Below are 15,870 nucleotides of genomic sequence, written 5' to 3'. Positions count from 1 at the left end.
GCAGGGAAACCTCTTGTCAGATGGAGTGAATTCCCATGACACACACAGGAGACCCGCAAGGTTGAACATTTCACACCAGCAGAACCACTGCCAGCTTGGATAGCGTGGGACAGAGGGTACAAAAGAGGGCTGTTAACCCCCCAAAATTCTAGGGGCAGGACATGGGCTGATCAACGTGTAGCCATGCACAGGTGCTACCCTTCATGGAGAGGAGCCGATGGCTCCTGGGGAGGCAGCTGAAGCCCAGAGGGTGTGCTCAGGCCCTGAAACCTAACACACTTGCCCTGTGACTGGTTGAAGCCAGTGAGGCCTCTTCCTTCCAGTCTCCCATCCTGAAGGGCAGTGTCCTGCCTCTTTACTGGGGCCCTGTACCTCACCCACTCACCTTGGGGAGCAAGTCACAGAGCTCCTGATAGGAGTGATGCCCCAGGCCGGATCATACCGAGGTCTCACCCATACCTGACTTAGGACAGACTGGGGCCTCTGTACCGACCAAACTTAGAGCAGACTTGTATCTTGGATGGGATGACGCTTTTAGTGATGTTAGGATGAGATGCTGACAGGGTCCATCTGAGGCAGAAGCATACCCTCCCTTCATGTACATGTCCTGGTCCCCCAAGACCTGGAAGTTAACACAGACTCCTTGTGATCTGAATGGATCCTGGAGCACTGTGTTCTTAGTGGAGAATAAAGATATGCCAGTATGAGACTAAAATAACACAACTCTCCTGAAAGAGGATTGCATCTCACAGGCAGTGTCGCAGCTTTTAATCAACTTTGGGCTTCTTTGTTCCAAATTACAGGTAACTAGCCGAATATACCAGAAACTCCCATGCTCGTGAGGGGATGGTATTCTGTTGGGTCTAATAGAATTAACACCCAAGAAAAGAGTAAAAATGAGTTATGGTAGAATCCTTGGGGGGCTTCCCTGGTAGCTCAGCTGGTAAAGAATTCGCCTGCAATGTGGGAGACCTGGGTTGGGAAGATCCCCTGGAGAAGGGAAAGGCTACCCACTCCAGTATTCTGGCCTGGAGAATTCCATGGACTGTATAGTCTGTGGGTTGCAAAAAGTCAGACACAAATGAGCAACTTTCGCGCATGCAGAATCCTTGGGAAGGGGTATGATTGGAGCACCCCAAAATTTTAAGAAAAATTTCAGTTACTAGTAAGACTTTAATCCATTACACTTGTAGTGTTTCTGCTTCAAATCTCCAAAGCGAAATTGCATTTATAATCAAAGTTTAGGATGGGAACTAATTTTGAATCAAGGTCTAAATGCCCAAGAAAAGCTGATTTTCAAAATGTGGCTCAGGGTCAGACAAGAATGCATTAAATGAAGTTTAAAGTAGTAGGCAGTTCTACTCAATAAAGCAGAGTCAAGTTGCTGCTGTCGTGCCCAGGACAGGGCCCTCAACCTGTTTCCTGCAGCACCAGCTCCTTCATCTGCCATCTGACCAGCTTCACCCGCATGACCCGCTGCCTCCGGAGTCTGGAGTTAGCGGCCAGATACTTAAGCATTTGATAACTGGCTCATCCCGCCCCATTTCAGGGTTGCCAAACACTGAGAGGTGTTCCTCTCAGCAGGATGCAGTGTGGTGGCACTGCAGGAAGTGTGAAAACAAACAATAGGTACCATTGATTATTCGACTCTTTACCAACGATGTCTCGTCACCCAATCACTATAAAGTGATTCTGCAAGACAGCTTTTCTTCCCTTTACAGATGGAGCTCAGAGCTGCTGGCTGAGCCAGAGCAGACACCTGAGTGTGGTGCGCTGCCTGCACGGTACTACACAGCTTCAGACACAGCAAGGCTCTGCTGCTAAAACCAGGAGAGTTTTGGAGATCCGGGTACAGAGGCACTGAGATGGCCCTTGGGGGAGGTGAGAAACGACTTAGCCAGGTTTTAGAAGTCGCACACAACTCTGTCAGTGACTGCCAGCTCTGACCTCTGCCGTATCTGTCCAGGTTCCTGTTGTCAAATATTTCACCCAGAATATTAGTGAATAAGCAAATGGCCACAGCTTGCACAAGTGTCACCTCATCTGCGTTTAAACAGACCACATCATTTGCACAAAGAGTTTCACTTACCCAAACTGAAAATAACACAAGGAAGCACTGAAAGAAAGGTCCATCCCAGGCTCACCTGGTGGCCCAGCCATGGAGTCCACCTCCCAGTCGAGTTTGATTCCCGAGCTGGGAAGATCCCTCACGCCTCGGAGCAATGAAGCCCATGCGCCACAACTACTGAGCCTGTGCTCGAGCGCGGGAGCCCACACGACTGAAGTTCACACACCCTAGAGCCAGTGCTTCCAAACAGAAGCGCCTGCAACGAGCAGCCCACACCCCACAGCTACGGAGGAGCCTCCACTTCACACGACCAGGAAAAGCCCACGCGGCAACAAAGGCCCATCCCTCTAATAAACCAGCTGCAAGTCTTCTCTAGACCATACACACTCATCCGGCTATGATCAGTCCTTGGTTGGAAGGCTCCCTAAAGCTCCAGTGATCAAATAAGGCTGCCTCAGACTTGGGAGTGCTGAAAAAACCGGGCCTAATGCACACACCTGTGGCCTGACCAGGAAATAGATGTAGTTCCCATCTCCCAGACTGTGACAAGCCTCAGATGGTAAAGAATCTGCCTGCAATGCAGGAGACCTGGGTTCATCTTGCTCCAGCAACTATTGTGACAGGGCACGAGAGGGAAAGCGAACCGCAGCTGCTTCACAACCTGAAGGAAGTGGAGGGCGCGGCCGGGAAGGAAGGGCCGCGAGGGAGGGTGGCGACAAGTGCAGGTAGCCCCGCTGGTGAAAGAAGCCAGTCTCGGTGAACTGGGGAAGGCCTACCGAGGAGTCACTGAAGTTAACGCCTCTGCCACCAAATGCTCTTTGCCCAACAGCGGTCACACAGCAGTGTTCTCCGGTGGAGACCAGAGTGGCCAGGTTCCAGGCCAGGGTTTGTGGTTCATACTGCAAAGTACCCTCCATGGAAAACAAGATGAGGAACACAAAAGCACCCCGACCGGCTGAAGTGCGTGTGTTTCCCTCAGTGCAGCGGCCTCAGTCACTCAGGCCCGTCTAGGAAGGCGTGTTTCCATGAGCACAAGAGCAGACACCCAAGTGTGAGAACAGCACGTTTGTGACGCCGGAGACACCGCTCTGACCCTCTTCACCGTCACGTACGTCGGCAGCCTGCTCAGGAGACGGGCCTGACAGCACAGCTTGCTACCAAACCTCTACCGAGATGACTGGTAGTCAAGTTCGTTGCCAAGGTCCGTAGCAGAGGTGGAAATGAACGGATGGGAAGCTGTTACGTCCAACGTGATCTTTCAATTCTAAGGCAAGTAACAAGGATAATTAAATATACATGAACCTTTGTAATTCAGAGCACAAGCTCTGGACTGAGTTCTCAAATTTTAACCACACGCCTGCCTCCTCATCCCAGGAGTTTTCAATCCGGCGGTGCCCTAGAGTCACTGAGCAGCTTACAAAACACTGCTCAGTACCCACCCTGAGAAAGTCACGCTAAACGCTGGCCTCTTTAATTCTAACAGAGATGTTCTTTAACACCTACTCTATAAAACTGGAGAAGGAAATGGCAACCCACTCGTGTTCTTGCCTGGAGAATCCTAGGGACAGGGGAGCCTGGTGGGCTGACGTCTGTGGGGTCGCACAGAGTTGCACTGAAGTGACGCAGCAGCAAACTGTTGTTAAGTGTTTTAAACGGCTGCAGCAGTTACATGAGCCCAATGAACAATGTGCTCAAAATCTTTTGGACCACTAGAATTTCTACCAGGTTTCAAAAATGAGTTAAGTGGTCCATATACACCATGGAATATTACTCAGCCATTAAAAAGAATGCGTTTGAATCAGTTCTAATGAGATGGATGAAACTGGAGCCCATTATACAGAGCGAAGTAAGCCAGAAAGATAAAAGACCATTACAGTATACTAACACATATATATGGAATTTAGAAAGATGGTAACGATAACCCTATATGCATAAACAGAAAAAGAGACACAGATGTACAGAACAGACTTTTGGACTCTGTGGGAGAAGGCGAGGGTGGGATGTTTCAAGAGAACAGCATCGAAACGTATATTATCTATAGTGAAACAGATCACCAGCCCAGGTTGGATGCATGAGACAAGTGCTCGGGCCTGGTGCACTGGGAAGACTCAGAGGGATTGGGTGGAGAGGGAGGTGGGAGGGGGGATCGGGATGGGGAATACATGTAAATCCATGGCTGATTCATGTCAATGTATGACAAAACCCACTACAATACTGTAAAGTAATTAGCCTCCAACTAATAAAAATAAATGAAAAAAAAAAAAAGTAGACAACAGTGTCTCACTACAAGTCAGGCGCCTCACCTACTGACTATGGAACTGCCGTAAGTCAAGGACAGCCTGTGCCATGAGTAATTTAACATATAAAATAGTCAAAATAACTCAAGCACAACAGCTACCAACATCCCAGACAAAATCCTTCAAGGCACTGTTTTCCCTACAACTGCAACAGAAATCTATTTCTACCTAAAAAAATCAACTCTTCCTTAGTGGATGATACTCATTATTTACCAGAATCCTCAAAACCCTGAAGGGGAAAAAAAAAAAAAAAAAAAACCCTGAAGGGCACTGTATCACTTAGTACCACTTGGTTTTGTTGAACCAGGGAGGACAGTCTTCATTTCTCCCAACTGTGCACAAAGAACAGGAAATGCTAAAATCATCAGGTGAATGAATGATAGATTACTGACTTTTCAAGGGAAATGCCTGTCATTTCAATGCAAAAGAGGTCAAGTTCTGTATCAGCAGTAAGACTGACGCAGTGCAATACCACTGTTTCATACTTGTGCCAGAAACTAAAATTATCATGATCTCTAACACGCTTAACATCTGAGATACAACACTTGCTTCATAAAAATATCAAAGGGACTTTGCTGGCTGCCCCAGGATGAAGACTCCAAGCTTCCAGACAGGAGACACAGGGAAGTAAGATCCCATATGTGGAGCCACTCAGCCAAAAAAGTAACAATGCAAGCAACTCAACCACAGAAGCAAAACAAAGCCTCAAGCAAGGAAATGAACTGGCGCTGGGAGCTCAGGCTCTCGCTGCTCTGGCGACTGCAGCGCCAGTGACCCCCCCATCACACGCTGACCGGATTACACGCAGCGTGCCGCGTGAAGGGGCAGGGAGCCACCTTCATGGGGCGTGCGACAGGACCCTTCAGAGGGTGTAGGAGAGGAAGGGCACCTGAGGTTCCAGGCAGCTGCACATTCTTCCAGCAACTCATCTATAAAGTGAGTTCATTAAATGACTCTAAGGTCCATGTCAACTCTAGATCAGACCCTAAGAGAAAACACAAGGAATCCAACATTTCAGATCCCCGTGGAGTCCAGGAAAATTTGATGCTAAAAGTGTAATGGGATTTCTTGGTGGTCCAGCGCGTAAGCCTTCGCTTTCCAGTGCAGGGGCACAGGTTCATCCCCAGTCCAGGAGCCAAGACCCCACACGCCTTGCAGCCAAAAAATCATAAAACAACATCAATACAGTAACAAACTCAATGAAGACTTTAAAGAGAGTCCACATAAAAAAAAAAAAACTTTAACAAAAACCATCCATGGTGTTAGAACTGTTCAGAATCAATGTGGAACTAAAGGCCATCATTATAATGGATGAGAAGAATTAAACTGTCCATATCCTTGCAGGGCTGACAAAGCATCGGAAGCCTGTGCTCCCTCTAACAGCTATGTTTCCTTACTGAAGACGAGACTGGGTTAGTACAAAAAGAAAACTCCAAACTGTCAGCTTCCGGTCCTCCACTCCCCTTTTTAATATGGCATTTTGCACTATATACATTAATGAAAAGTTGAAACAAACAAAAGGAACTTTAGTCAAACTCCCCTTCCTCCTCCAGCTTTATTGGATAGTTTAAAATTACATTTCTATTTTCTAGGACTTCAGTTGCTTTTTCCATCTGACTTTTAAAAACTGATTACAACAAATGAAACACAGTTGTCTAAGTGATATAGTATACAAAAATAACATCTTGATTTCTGTGAAAATGCATTTCTCTGCAATTCCTGAATAGCTCCAAATTATGCTAACTCTGAGCATAGATGTTTTACTCTGGGTTTTAGATTTAGTCTTTGAAAACGTGTGTTCTACACCATTGCCATCACCGTCTACTTACCCAGCGTCGACGCTGTGGGGAGGCTGCTCCTGCTCAGGCTTTTATCCCGTGTTCTCGCACAGCCACCAACACGCATGCTTGTCTTTTTATTTTGTTTACTCCCACTCAACTGTATGTTCTATGTAGGGCCTGATACAGATGTTACTTGATGTTATTTAATAGCTACTGAGGTCAGACAATCCAAGGCAGTCATTATGCTAAAATTAAAGTTATTTATGGAAGCTCACAGACACTTCCAGGATTGGTTTTACCTCCTACATGGGGACATATTCGAGAAACCCAGAACGGGCTTCCTGGTCTGACCCAACTCTTCCCATTCATCAATCCCTATTCACCAGTGGCGCGGAAAGGGGGTTCTTTAACAAAGCATTATACATTAACACCTCTACCAAACTAAACATAAACTTTTTTTTGTAGTTAAATGCAGAAAGTCGATTTTTTTTTCCACCCCTTTCCTCCTTTTACACGGCAAGTAAAGCTCACTGGCCTGGGAGTAGCCTCTATCTGCCAACCTTTGGCCAGTGAAGAGGATTCAGAGAAAATAATACAACCATCAATCAGAAAAGGAGGGGCGACAAAGGAAAGTAATTAAGCTGTGGCCTCGATCGTGCATTCCCGTGCCAGGTGCCCCGACTCGCCACAGCGGTAACAGTTGACTTCACTCGTCTTGCTGCAGTTGATGGCTACGTGACCAGTCTCGCCACACCTACGAGAGGAAATTCAAACAGCTTTCACAATGGCGCTCAGAAAACGTCAGTACTGAAGGATTAGTCACTGCAACACAAAAGGCGATGATGAGTGCAGTGTACAAGCCTGACAGCAAAGCCACTCAACTGAGCAGGCCACAGCGTAAAGTAAGAGACTGTGCCACAGGAGATCATCCATCACCACCACCAAAGCACTGGCCAAATGAACCCCTAAGATCTCACAAGCATGGACATATCGAAACTTACGAAATTTTATGCTTTAACATGTATATATGATGTTACATTCACAAGCAGAGACTTCTAATTTCATGACAAAACATTTGTGTATGAACTACACACACAAAACATACACTTTGTCATTTTCTATAAAGTCTCTGAAGGTGCCAAATTATTACACCCTAACGTTCTTTCATGCACGCAAACCCCTCGTGTGGTCAGGGCCACGTTGGGGCCGCAGCAGCCCCCGGGCCCTTCCCCTGACGGCCAGCCCAGGCTCCCGCAGCCCCCCAGGCCCCTCCGCTGACGGCCAGCCCGGGCTCCCGCAGCAGCCCCCCGGGCCCCTCCCCTGACGGCCAGCCCGGGCTCCCGCAACAGCCCCCCGGGCCCCTCCGCTGACGGCCAGCCCGGGCTCCTGCAGCCCCCCAGGCTCCCGCAGCAGCCCCCGGGCCCCTCCCCCGACGGCCAGCCCGGGCCCCCGCAGCACCCGGCAGCTCACCGGTAGCACTTCACTTTGGTGCAGTCTTTCTGGATGTGCCCGAACTCGCCGCAGGAGTAGCACTTCTGCTCGTCCGCGTGGTCGCAGTCGCGGGCCAGGTGGCCGGGCTTGCCGCAGTTGTAGCAGCACTGCTCCCGCTCCCGCTTGGGCTCCTTGCAGTCCTTGGCGATGTGGCCGCCTCGGCCGCAGTTATAGCAGGCTTCAGCAGTAGGCAAAGGGCGGAGCCAGACTGTCACATCCCACAGGTGCCGACCGGCTCCGCGCCGCACCCGGGGGGCCGCCTCCAGCACGCCCCCCCTCGCCCGGCTCTGGAAGGCGGGACAGGAAGGGTTAAACACTTACCATCCTCCTGAAGGTCACAGTCCTTGGCAAGGTGACCAGACTCACCACAGCGGTAACAGATGTCTGGAAGAGACGAGGAAACAAACTGGAAACCTATTTTGAACAGAAACAAAACATATGTGGCTAATTAGACCAGTCTTGATATTCATGAATACTGAAATACTTAAGAATTTTTTATTCGACAAAAATACCTCTATCCGAGGTAAAACCACCTCTGCCACGGCTTCTCATCCCACGACCGCGGCCCCCGCCAGCGGGGCACTCCCGGGCCCAGTGGCCAGACCGTCCACACTTGAAGCACTCATTGCTGCTCATGGCTGCAGTCAGATCTTCAAAACATTAAAAACGACAACATGAAACCACTTAGCACTACTTACAGCTTTTATTCCCTATTTAGTACTTCTGGATAATTATTCTTGAGAACAAAAGCCAACCAATATATTGCTTAGAAAAACAGTCAGATGACTATATACTTAGGCATTATGATTATGAAATATATTAAAAAATGAAACAAAAACACTTTGCATAATTGTTAAGATTACGCATACGTGTTAACCCAGTTACTAACGGGACTTACAGGGTTAGTGTAAATGAATACCCATCATTAGAAATAAAACCTGATTGTGCGCAACTGGAGGTCACATACACCCGGAAGCCCGTGATCTGTAGCAAGGACAGAGCAGAGGGAACCCCCCACCCCCGCCCCCCGCAGCAGAGCACCTGATGGGCACCTGAGGACGCTGCAGCCCTGCGGCCGCCTGAGCGCTCAGGAGCACACGCGCTACACCAGGGGCAGCAGATCCTGACTCGAGAGGTGCGGTCTGTTAAAAACAGTAGGAAAACGACAGAGAAACTCCGAAGGACAGAACCGGTAGCACTGGGGCCATTTCCCCTCTTCTATTCTCCTGCTTCCAAATTTTCTTCTGTAATTTTACATCTAAAAGAAAGTTACTTGGAATTCCACACTAGACTGCTTTATTGGGTATTGTTTCAAAATAAAAGCGAAACTCCACTAAAGCAAATGCATTTTATACTTATTACATAACAATCTAAAAATAAGTAGGGGCTATTCCTAGAAAAGAATGGAATAGAACAGAATGGAATGTTGCAGGACAAACTCCCATTAAACTGGCCTTTAAAAAACTAGCTAAAAACAACGTTACCTTTACATTTCCACACTTCCCTGTATCTAAACATGTTTTGTCCTTAAGCTGTAAGTGTCAAAGAATGGTGCACAAAGTTTTTAAACTTGATGGAGCAAAACCTAGTGACTAAAATTATGCTAAAGTTTAGTTTCAAAAGTTTCCGCTGTCAAATATCCGAAAGAACTCATAGTTGTCCCATGCGTCTGAAATCAGAGCCGGGATAAATCTTCCGAGGACACTTTCTACCAACTCACACGCTCGCCCTGTACACTGATCACCAACAGTGGGGAGGACAGCGCACCTAACAGGGCACTCATACTCCACGGCGTCACCGTGCACATTTCCAGTCAGAAGAAACCAGACTGTGAAGAGTTAAAAGGCATTTGGCAAAATTACATGTGCTGGCATTTTAAGTCAAGTGGAAGGCTGGTTTCCAGAGAAAAGACTCGAGATTAAAAAGTGAACAGCACATAAAACCATCACAGGAAAACGCAGCTTATGGCACTTCATCCTCCCCTCCATCCCGCTTCCACTCTGTGTCTCCTCTGGTTTACTGAGGACCAATCTGAGCACAGACGGTGTACCCAGGTGGCCCAATGGTAAAAAAAAACAGCTGCCTGCCAGTGCAGGAGACGCAAGAGACACGGGTTCACTCCCTGGGTTGGGAAGATGCCCTGGTGTAGGAAATAGCAACCCACTCTAGCACTCTTGCCTCTAAGTCCCAGGGACAGAGGAGCCTGGTGGGCTACTGTCCACAGGCTCAAAAAGTCAGACACTACTGAGCACGCATGCAAATTTGAGCACTTTAACTCTTGGTCCCAAGGAGTTCCTTCCTTTCACAAGGCAATCCAGGCAATTTGACAGGCTCTAAGCATTTTATAATATTTTATTTCAATGAAATATTTATCTTCTAGAAAAATGACAACCCGACATTCAACATGCATTTTCAAAGCTAAAGTACATGATAGTTCTGGGCAATCTCACTTTTATGCCGCTGCTTTAAAAAGACCTCTTGATTACTTCATAATGGTAAAGTACAAGGGAAATACGTTATAATGGATCATCAGATGTTTATCAGTGGAAGAAAGTTAACAGTGAAACCTTTAGGTTTACTTTCAGCCTACAAAAAATAGTTTAAAAAAATTTAGCTTCCTAAAAAGTGATTACCCCATGTGTGGATTTTTCATGAACTGTTTCTTTCTCTCTGGCCAAGCCAATCTCCGTGAGCTGTTCTACATTTTTACTGAGAGTGCTGTTAGGTCATTAACATGATTCCAACAGCTTCCTGCTGTTTTAAAGGCAGGCTGCCCATCCTAGGAGACAGGTGGCTATCCTAGCACTCATCTCACAGGTGAACACAGTGAGTCACAAGGTCTTCAGAGAGTCCCCCGCCGCTCCTTAGGAGAACTAGAGGCAGCGAGGGCAGCCGGGGCCTAGTGAACTGCGGCTCCGTGATCCCCGCTTCTGGCCGGGCGTCCTGCTGCACTGCCTGCCTCCGCCTCGCGCACCTGTCGCGCCGTTTTCCAACCTTCAAGGGCCAACTCGGATAAACGCCAGCTCTGTAAAAGAACCTGACCACATCACCAGCCTGGAACTCTCCTTCTTCCTACTAAGACTCGGGGCACTTTGCCTGCTCTACCATTTTGCTTTTTATCATACTCCTTGAGGGTACAGACCAAGTGATTTACCTTTGAATAATACCCCATACAATCACCCTTTTAGGAGCAGTTATAGAACTCAGGATTTTAACTGCTGAGGTTTTTTTTTTTTTTTTGGGGGGGGGGGGACCAATAGTCATTTGCTGAATGAAATAAACTTGTGTTTCTTGTACAGACCCAACCCAATCCAGTAAGTACTGACAATAAAAAAAAAAAAAAACACCTAAATTTCTGCTATGAGATGAGTTGCTGCACATTCATTTAAAAGAACGATGCTGGAAGTTCCCTGACGGTCCAGCAGCTAGGACTCAGCACGTTCACTGCCAGGGCCCAGGTTCAATCCCTGGTCAAGGGACGAAGACCTCACAAGCAATGCAGTGCGGCCAAAAAACAAACAGTAACAACGAATTTTACATCCTCATTAAGGACTGACTACAGTCTAGATTCAGTATGCATTTCAGATTGTCTATTACAACTCCCACATGTAACTGAGAAATTTTCACCCCAGGTCACTCAAGTCAGTAGCCAAGCCAGGACCTCTGCTTGCCACCCAGACTCTTATTACTCCAAGAATTTAACGAGACCCCAGAAATCTTTTATGCAATGCTGCAAAACATGTATATACTCATTTAAAAAGCAAATACTGTCTTCTCACTGTCACTTGGCAGTAAGAGCATATTTTTCTTCTCGCTACTGCGATCTACACCCATGTATTCTCACAATGTGAAAAGATTTGGGGACCACACGGTTAACCACTTAACTGCTTGCTGTGTTACCTCAGGACACCTGACACATCTCCTGTCTGATCTGTAACCATAACTGTTACCAGGTACCTTGTGCTTAACACACGCTCAATTAAACTTTCAAGTATTCCTGTCTACTGCTCCCAGTTCCGCTTTCCTTTCCACTCCTCCCTGCTGAGGTTAGAGTGCAGACAGGCACAACTCACTCTGAGGAGTTCCCTGGCAGCCTGCGGGTCAGGACTCCGGGCCTTCACTGCCAGGGCCCCGGTTCTTTCTCTGGTCGGGGATTTAGCCCACAAGCCTTGCGACACAGCCAATCTACACAGCAGGCTTCGAGTGGGCCTAACTCCGCTCACACTCCAGTTTCCCAGTCTAGAACGTCTCCTCCTTGAGAAGCAAAAGGGTCGACTCCAAATGAGCTCACATTTCCAACCCCAGGAAGCAGTATGTTTCCCTTCGACCACAGTGAACTCAATTTTTATGACATAAGTCACACTTAAGATGTGGCAGGGCCCAGGGCACGCCTGGTGCCGTCAAGATGCGACCTGAGAAGGGCTACTGTCAGCAGCCCCGTGAGCTTAACTGGGAGGTCCAACTATTCCGGTTCTGCACTCATCCAGGCTGTGAGGCTTAACTGCTGGAACTAGTAACAAAACACTGTCACACAAATTTGTCTTCACTGAAGTGAATCTACTGCATTTTTGATACTGACAACCAAGCCAGTAAACTGCTTTGATTAAACCTTAACAGTACCTGGTCAACGCTGACAATGGGTTCGAGCCAGTGAGAGTCTATAAACACATCTAAAATAAGCAGCAGCCAAGGGGGAGGCGAGAACGGGCGCCAGTGGCTGAGGAGCACGCGGAGACTGCGCGCCACGCGCGTCCCCAGGCCCAGAGGGGCCTCTGCCCGCCCAACGCACTCACCCTCTACTAGGTGAGTCAGTTCACAGTACCAACGGGGGAGCGAAACACTTCAGTCTGAAGTAAACATAAACAAAATAAAGGAAGCGATAGTGTGTGCTACCGGCATTCCGCTCAGAGGAATGAAGAACAGAGCACAACGCTAGGAGCAGTTCCGGCTTCTTACCCTGCGTTTACTGTGTGGTCTTGTTACTTACATCCATTTCTGTATATCTGGAAAGGCTTTAATTAGTAGCTAAATATCTACTATGAGTCAAGGGTTAACATACATATTATCTATAATCCCTGCAACTGTCCAAGTTCCGTAACCTTGTTCCCATTTCACTGATAAGGAAACTGAGGATCTGAGAACAAGTAACTCACCCAAAGCCACACAACTAGAAAGTTCGAGTCAGGATTTCAACAGTGCGCTCCAAGTCCTCTGCAGAGGTTTTTGTTAGGGTTAAGTGATAAAGTTCATGAAAATGCTATCAGAAAAGTATACCAAATTAGATAAGTCAAAATAAAAGAACAGAAGTGATACTGTGGGTTTTTTTTTTAAAAACCCACACCCATGAAAGAATTTAAAGTCATCTTAGATTTTAACCTTCCTCAAGGCAGAATTTAGGAGTGGCAAAGACTAGCAACCTGACCTCTCCAGTTAACACCCTCATCTGTAATTAACAAGCCACTCCAAGTGAACACCATACTGCATTTTCAGTCCCCTTTAACAGAGCCCACCCACTCACAAAGTGAATGCTGGTGGCTACAATCTTTACTGAATTAGACCAGCGTCTTTTTTAACATGGAAATGGTGCACACTTTCCTGGAATCTCTCAAGAGCATGCCTTGACTGCAGGAGCATCTGACACTGCCAGAACAGAAAGGGTGCCCTCCACAGAGCAGGCCAGGAGGCCTTGGCCCCAGCCTTTCGCTCTCCACTTACTGTCAGAAGGCTAGAAACGGAAAGCAGCCAACAACTTTTTAAAAAAGAAACTCTCATTCCTGCAGGCACAGGAGAAGGGAAGCAGAATCTCTCTCATGGTCAAGCATTTAGACAAGAGACCAATCACCTCAAGTAGTTAAAACTGTGGTTCTCTTGTCTTTAAGCTTTCCACCTAGATGCCATATACTTTAAGATTTCAAAAAGAATCCTCATTTATAGTACCTTAAAAAAGATATTCTGCCTGTTACAGATGTTCAAATATAAGTGTAATAAATGTCCCTTAAACTGCACATTTAAAATACCTAGTTTGTTGTCAAGAGGAAAAGGACTGTGGACCTTTGGTTGCTAAGAAAAACTTATCCAAGTTCTGTGTGACATATTAGATAACTACATAAATATATACCCTTTTTTTTTTAAATTGTTGCTAAGAGTTACAACTTGGAAAAAACTTTAAGCTCTTTATTCAGCCCTTGGGAATATAATAAATTATCCCTTTTACATTCCAGTACAAAGAGCTCCTCCTAAACAAGAATCAGGTTCAACAAACTACAACAGCATCAATCTATGAACGTGGCATTTCGTAGGTGTTTGATTAAGCCATGACCACAGTAATTTTTAGTAAGTATTTGAAAGTAATTGCTTTGCAGAGAGGGAAAAAGTCTTAGAGGTAGGAACAACCTCTTAATTAATCTCTTTAAGACCCTCAAAACTTTACATCAACTAACAGGGGTTGAGCAGAAGAATAAAAAGTTGCTAATTTAAATTAAGGTTAACTAACTGAGGCAGAAATTAACTAGTTATGTTTCTCTCCAAAAGTGAGTCAAACAACGGGGAAAAAAACCTTTTCTTAAAAACTTGTCTCTTGGGGGTACAAGATAGGGACGAAAATCAATACTCCTGAAAAGAAAAAAGAAGGGGAAAGAAAAAGAGGCAAGCTAATCCAGACTCTTGGCTTATTTACCTTATCCTTTTCGTGGGTCCTTCTGAACAATGCCTGAAACATACTATCTGAAGTCACAGATGAAAACCAAGCAATGTTTTCTTTTCCTAGGACCCCCAGGACCAGATGCAGTCACTTCCTTAGGAAGTGTCCTGTGGCTGAGGCCATGTGGTTAACATGTGGCAACAAGCACGAGCCTTATCCATAAGAAAATCCACAGCCGAACCCAAACGTTGGCCATCATGCCGTTACTAAAATAGGTTTTCACGTCTGGAAAAACCAAACGGGAGTTTGGTTAACTCATCTTCTCGCCTCGTTTTTAAACTGCATTCGCTTCATCTACCCCGGAGATGATGCAAAGGTTACTGCTGCTGCCATGATTTTGGAAGTTTGGCCGATTCATGTTTTCTGCCGATAATGGGGTTTTTTCCAGAGGCCTCTCGAACTTAAAGCAGTGTTGATTCAAGGAAAACGAGCCTTATCTGCCCTTTCCCGAAGTGCAACGTAAGACCAGTAACTTAGCACGTCCATGACGACAAAAATCCAAGAATCCTGAAACTGCCGTGGAACACCGAGCGCGAGACCCGAAGCCGTACGGGCCTTCCGGCGGGGTATCCCCCGCCCTGAGCGGACAGCTTCTCCAAGGCCCCTCCTGGGCCCGAAGAGCCCTTTGGCACGTGGCCCGCCAGGCCCAGCCCCGGCCCCCCGCCGCCCCGCGCCCTCCCCACAAGGCCCCCTCCCCGCACCTTCCCGCCAAGTCACCCCCTCCCCGCGGCCCGAACCCCTGCCTCGGTCCCAAGGACGCGCGGCCTTCTACGCCGCGGGGCTGCGGCCCGGGCGCGGCCGGGTCCCGGAGGCCCCAGAGAGGCGGCCCCGCGTCCCGGGCGGCGGGCAGAGCGCGGGGGCAGCCGGCCGTAGGGCACAGGCCGGGCCCGGGCTGCGGCGGCCTGCTTCCCGCCTGACGCAGCAGCGGAGCAGGCCGGAGCTCGGCCGCCATCGCCGCCGCCCGGGCCCGGCCCTCCGCCCGCGGCCCCCCCGCGCCGCGGTCCCCGTCCCGCTCGCGGCCTCACCTTCCGCGTCGCAGGGGCCCGCAGCGGCCGAGACTCAGGCGCAGACCGGGAGGACGGCTCGCGAAGCGGCGGCTGTTTATTTTCAGGGTCCCTGCCTGCGCCACACGCGGGTCTGCACACGGCCCCGCACACGCCGCTGCGCACGGCTCGCCGCCGCCTCGCCCACGCGGCCAATCAGCTTGCGACGCTCAGCCATCCAATCAGGGCCGCCCGCGAGGCGGGCCGCCGCGCCGACGCGGCGCTGGGGGCGGGGCTCTCCCCCGGCGCGCGCGGCCCTTCCCGCCGAGCCTTGCGCGCGGCCTTCCCGCCTCGAGGCCGGGCAGTCCCTGCGGGGGCAGTCAGAGTTCCGGCTCGACGACCCTCCTGGCGGCGGTGGCGGCGGCAGCCAGGGGCGCCGGGAGTGGCTTTCTGTGCTCGTGGGGCCCGGAGGTTTCCTCCCGGGGGCGGGCTCAGCGCCGCCGGAGCCGGGCCCCGCTTTTGCGGCCTCTCGGCTGCGGGGATCCGGGCT

General features: G+C 48.7%; 1 protein-coding gene across 3 annotated transcripts; it reads right to left on the bottom strand.

The window, feature by feature from the left end:
* Positions 1-5,810: 5,810 nt before the first annotated feature.
* Positions 5,811-15,522, bottom strand: CNBP (CCHC-type zinc finger nucleic acid binding protein). 3 transcript variants are annotated; one of them, XM_020872536.2, is made up of 5 exons: positions 15,363-15,522; positions 8,150-8,287; positions 7,959-8,021; positions 7,617-7,815; positions 5,811-6,900 (listed from the first exon to the last, which is right to left on the bottom strand). In XM_020872536.2, the coding sequence occupies exons 2-5, from the start codon at positions 8,271-8,273 to the stop codon at positions 6,783-6,785; spliced, it is 504 nt and encodes a 167-aa protein (XP_020728195.1). In that variant the 5' UTR covers positions 8,274-8,287; positions 15,363-15,522; the 3' UTR covers positions 5,811-6,782. The 3 variants fall into 3 exon arrangements, with proteins under 3 accessions (XP_020728195.1, XP_020728193.1, XP_020728190.1); XM_020872534.2 differs by having other exon boundaries at positions 7,959-8,051; positions 8,171-8,287; positions 15,363-15,520; XM_020872531.2 differs by having other exon boundaries at positions 7,959-8,051; positions 15,363-15,519.
* Positions 15,523-15,870: the final 348 nt, after the last annotated feature.

The sequence above is a fragment of the Odocoileus virginianus genome, unplaced genomic scaffold (assembly GCF_023699985.2).
Source record: "Odocoileus virginianus isolate 20LAN1187 ecotype Illinois unplaced genomic scaffold, Ovbor_1.2 Unplaced_Contig_3, whole genome shotgun sequence".
In the NCBI taxonomy this organism is placed as follows: Eukaryota; Metazoa; Chordata; class Mammalia; order Artiodactyla; family Cervidae; genus Odocoileus; species Odocoileus virginianus.
This window is presented reverse-complemented; position numbering and strand designations above follow the sequence as displayed.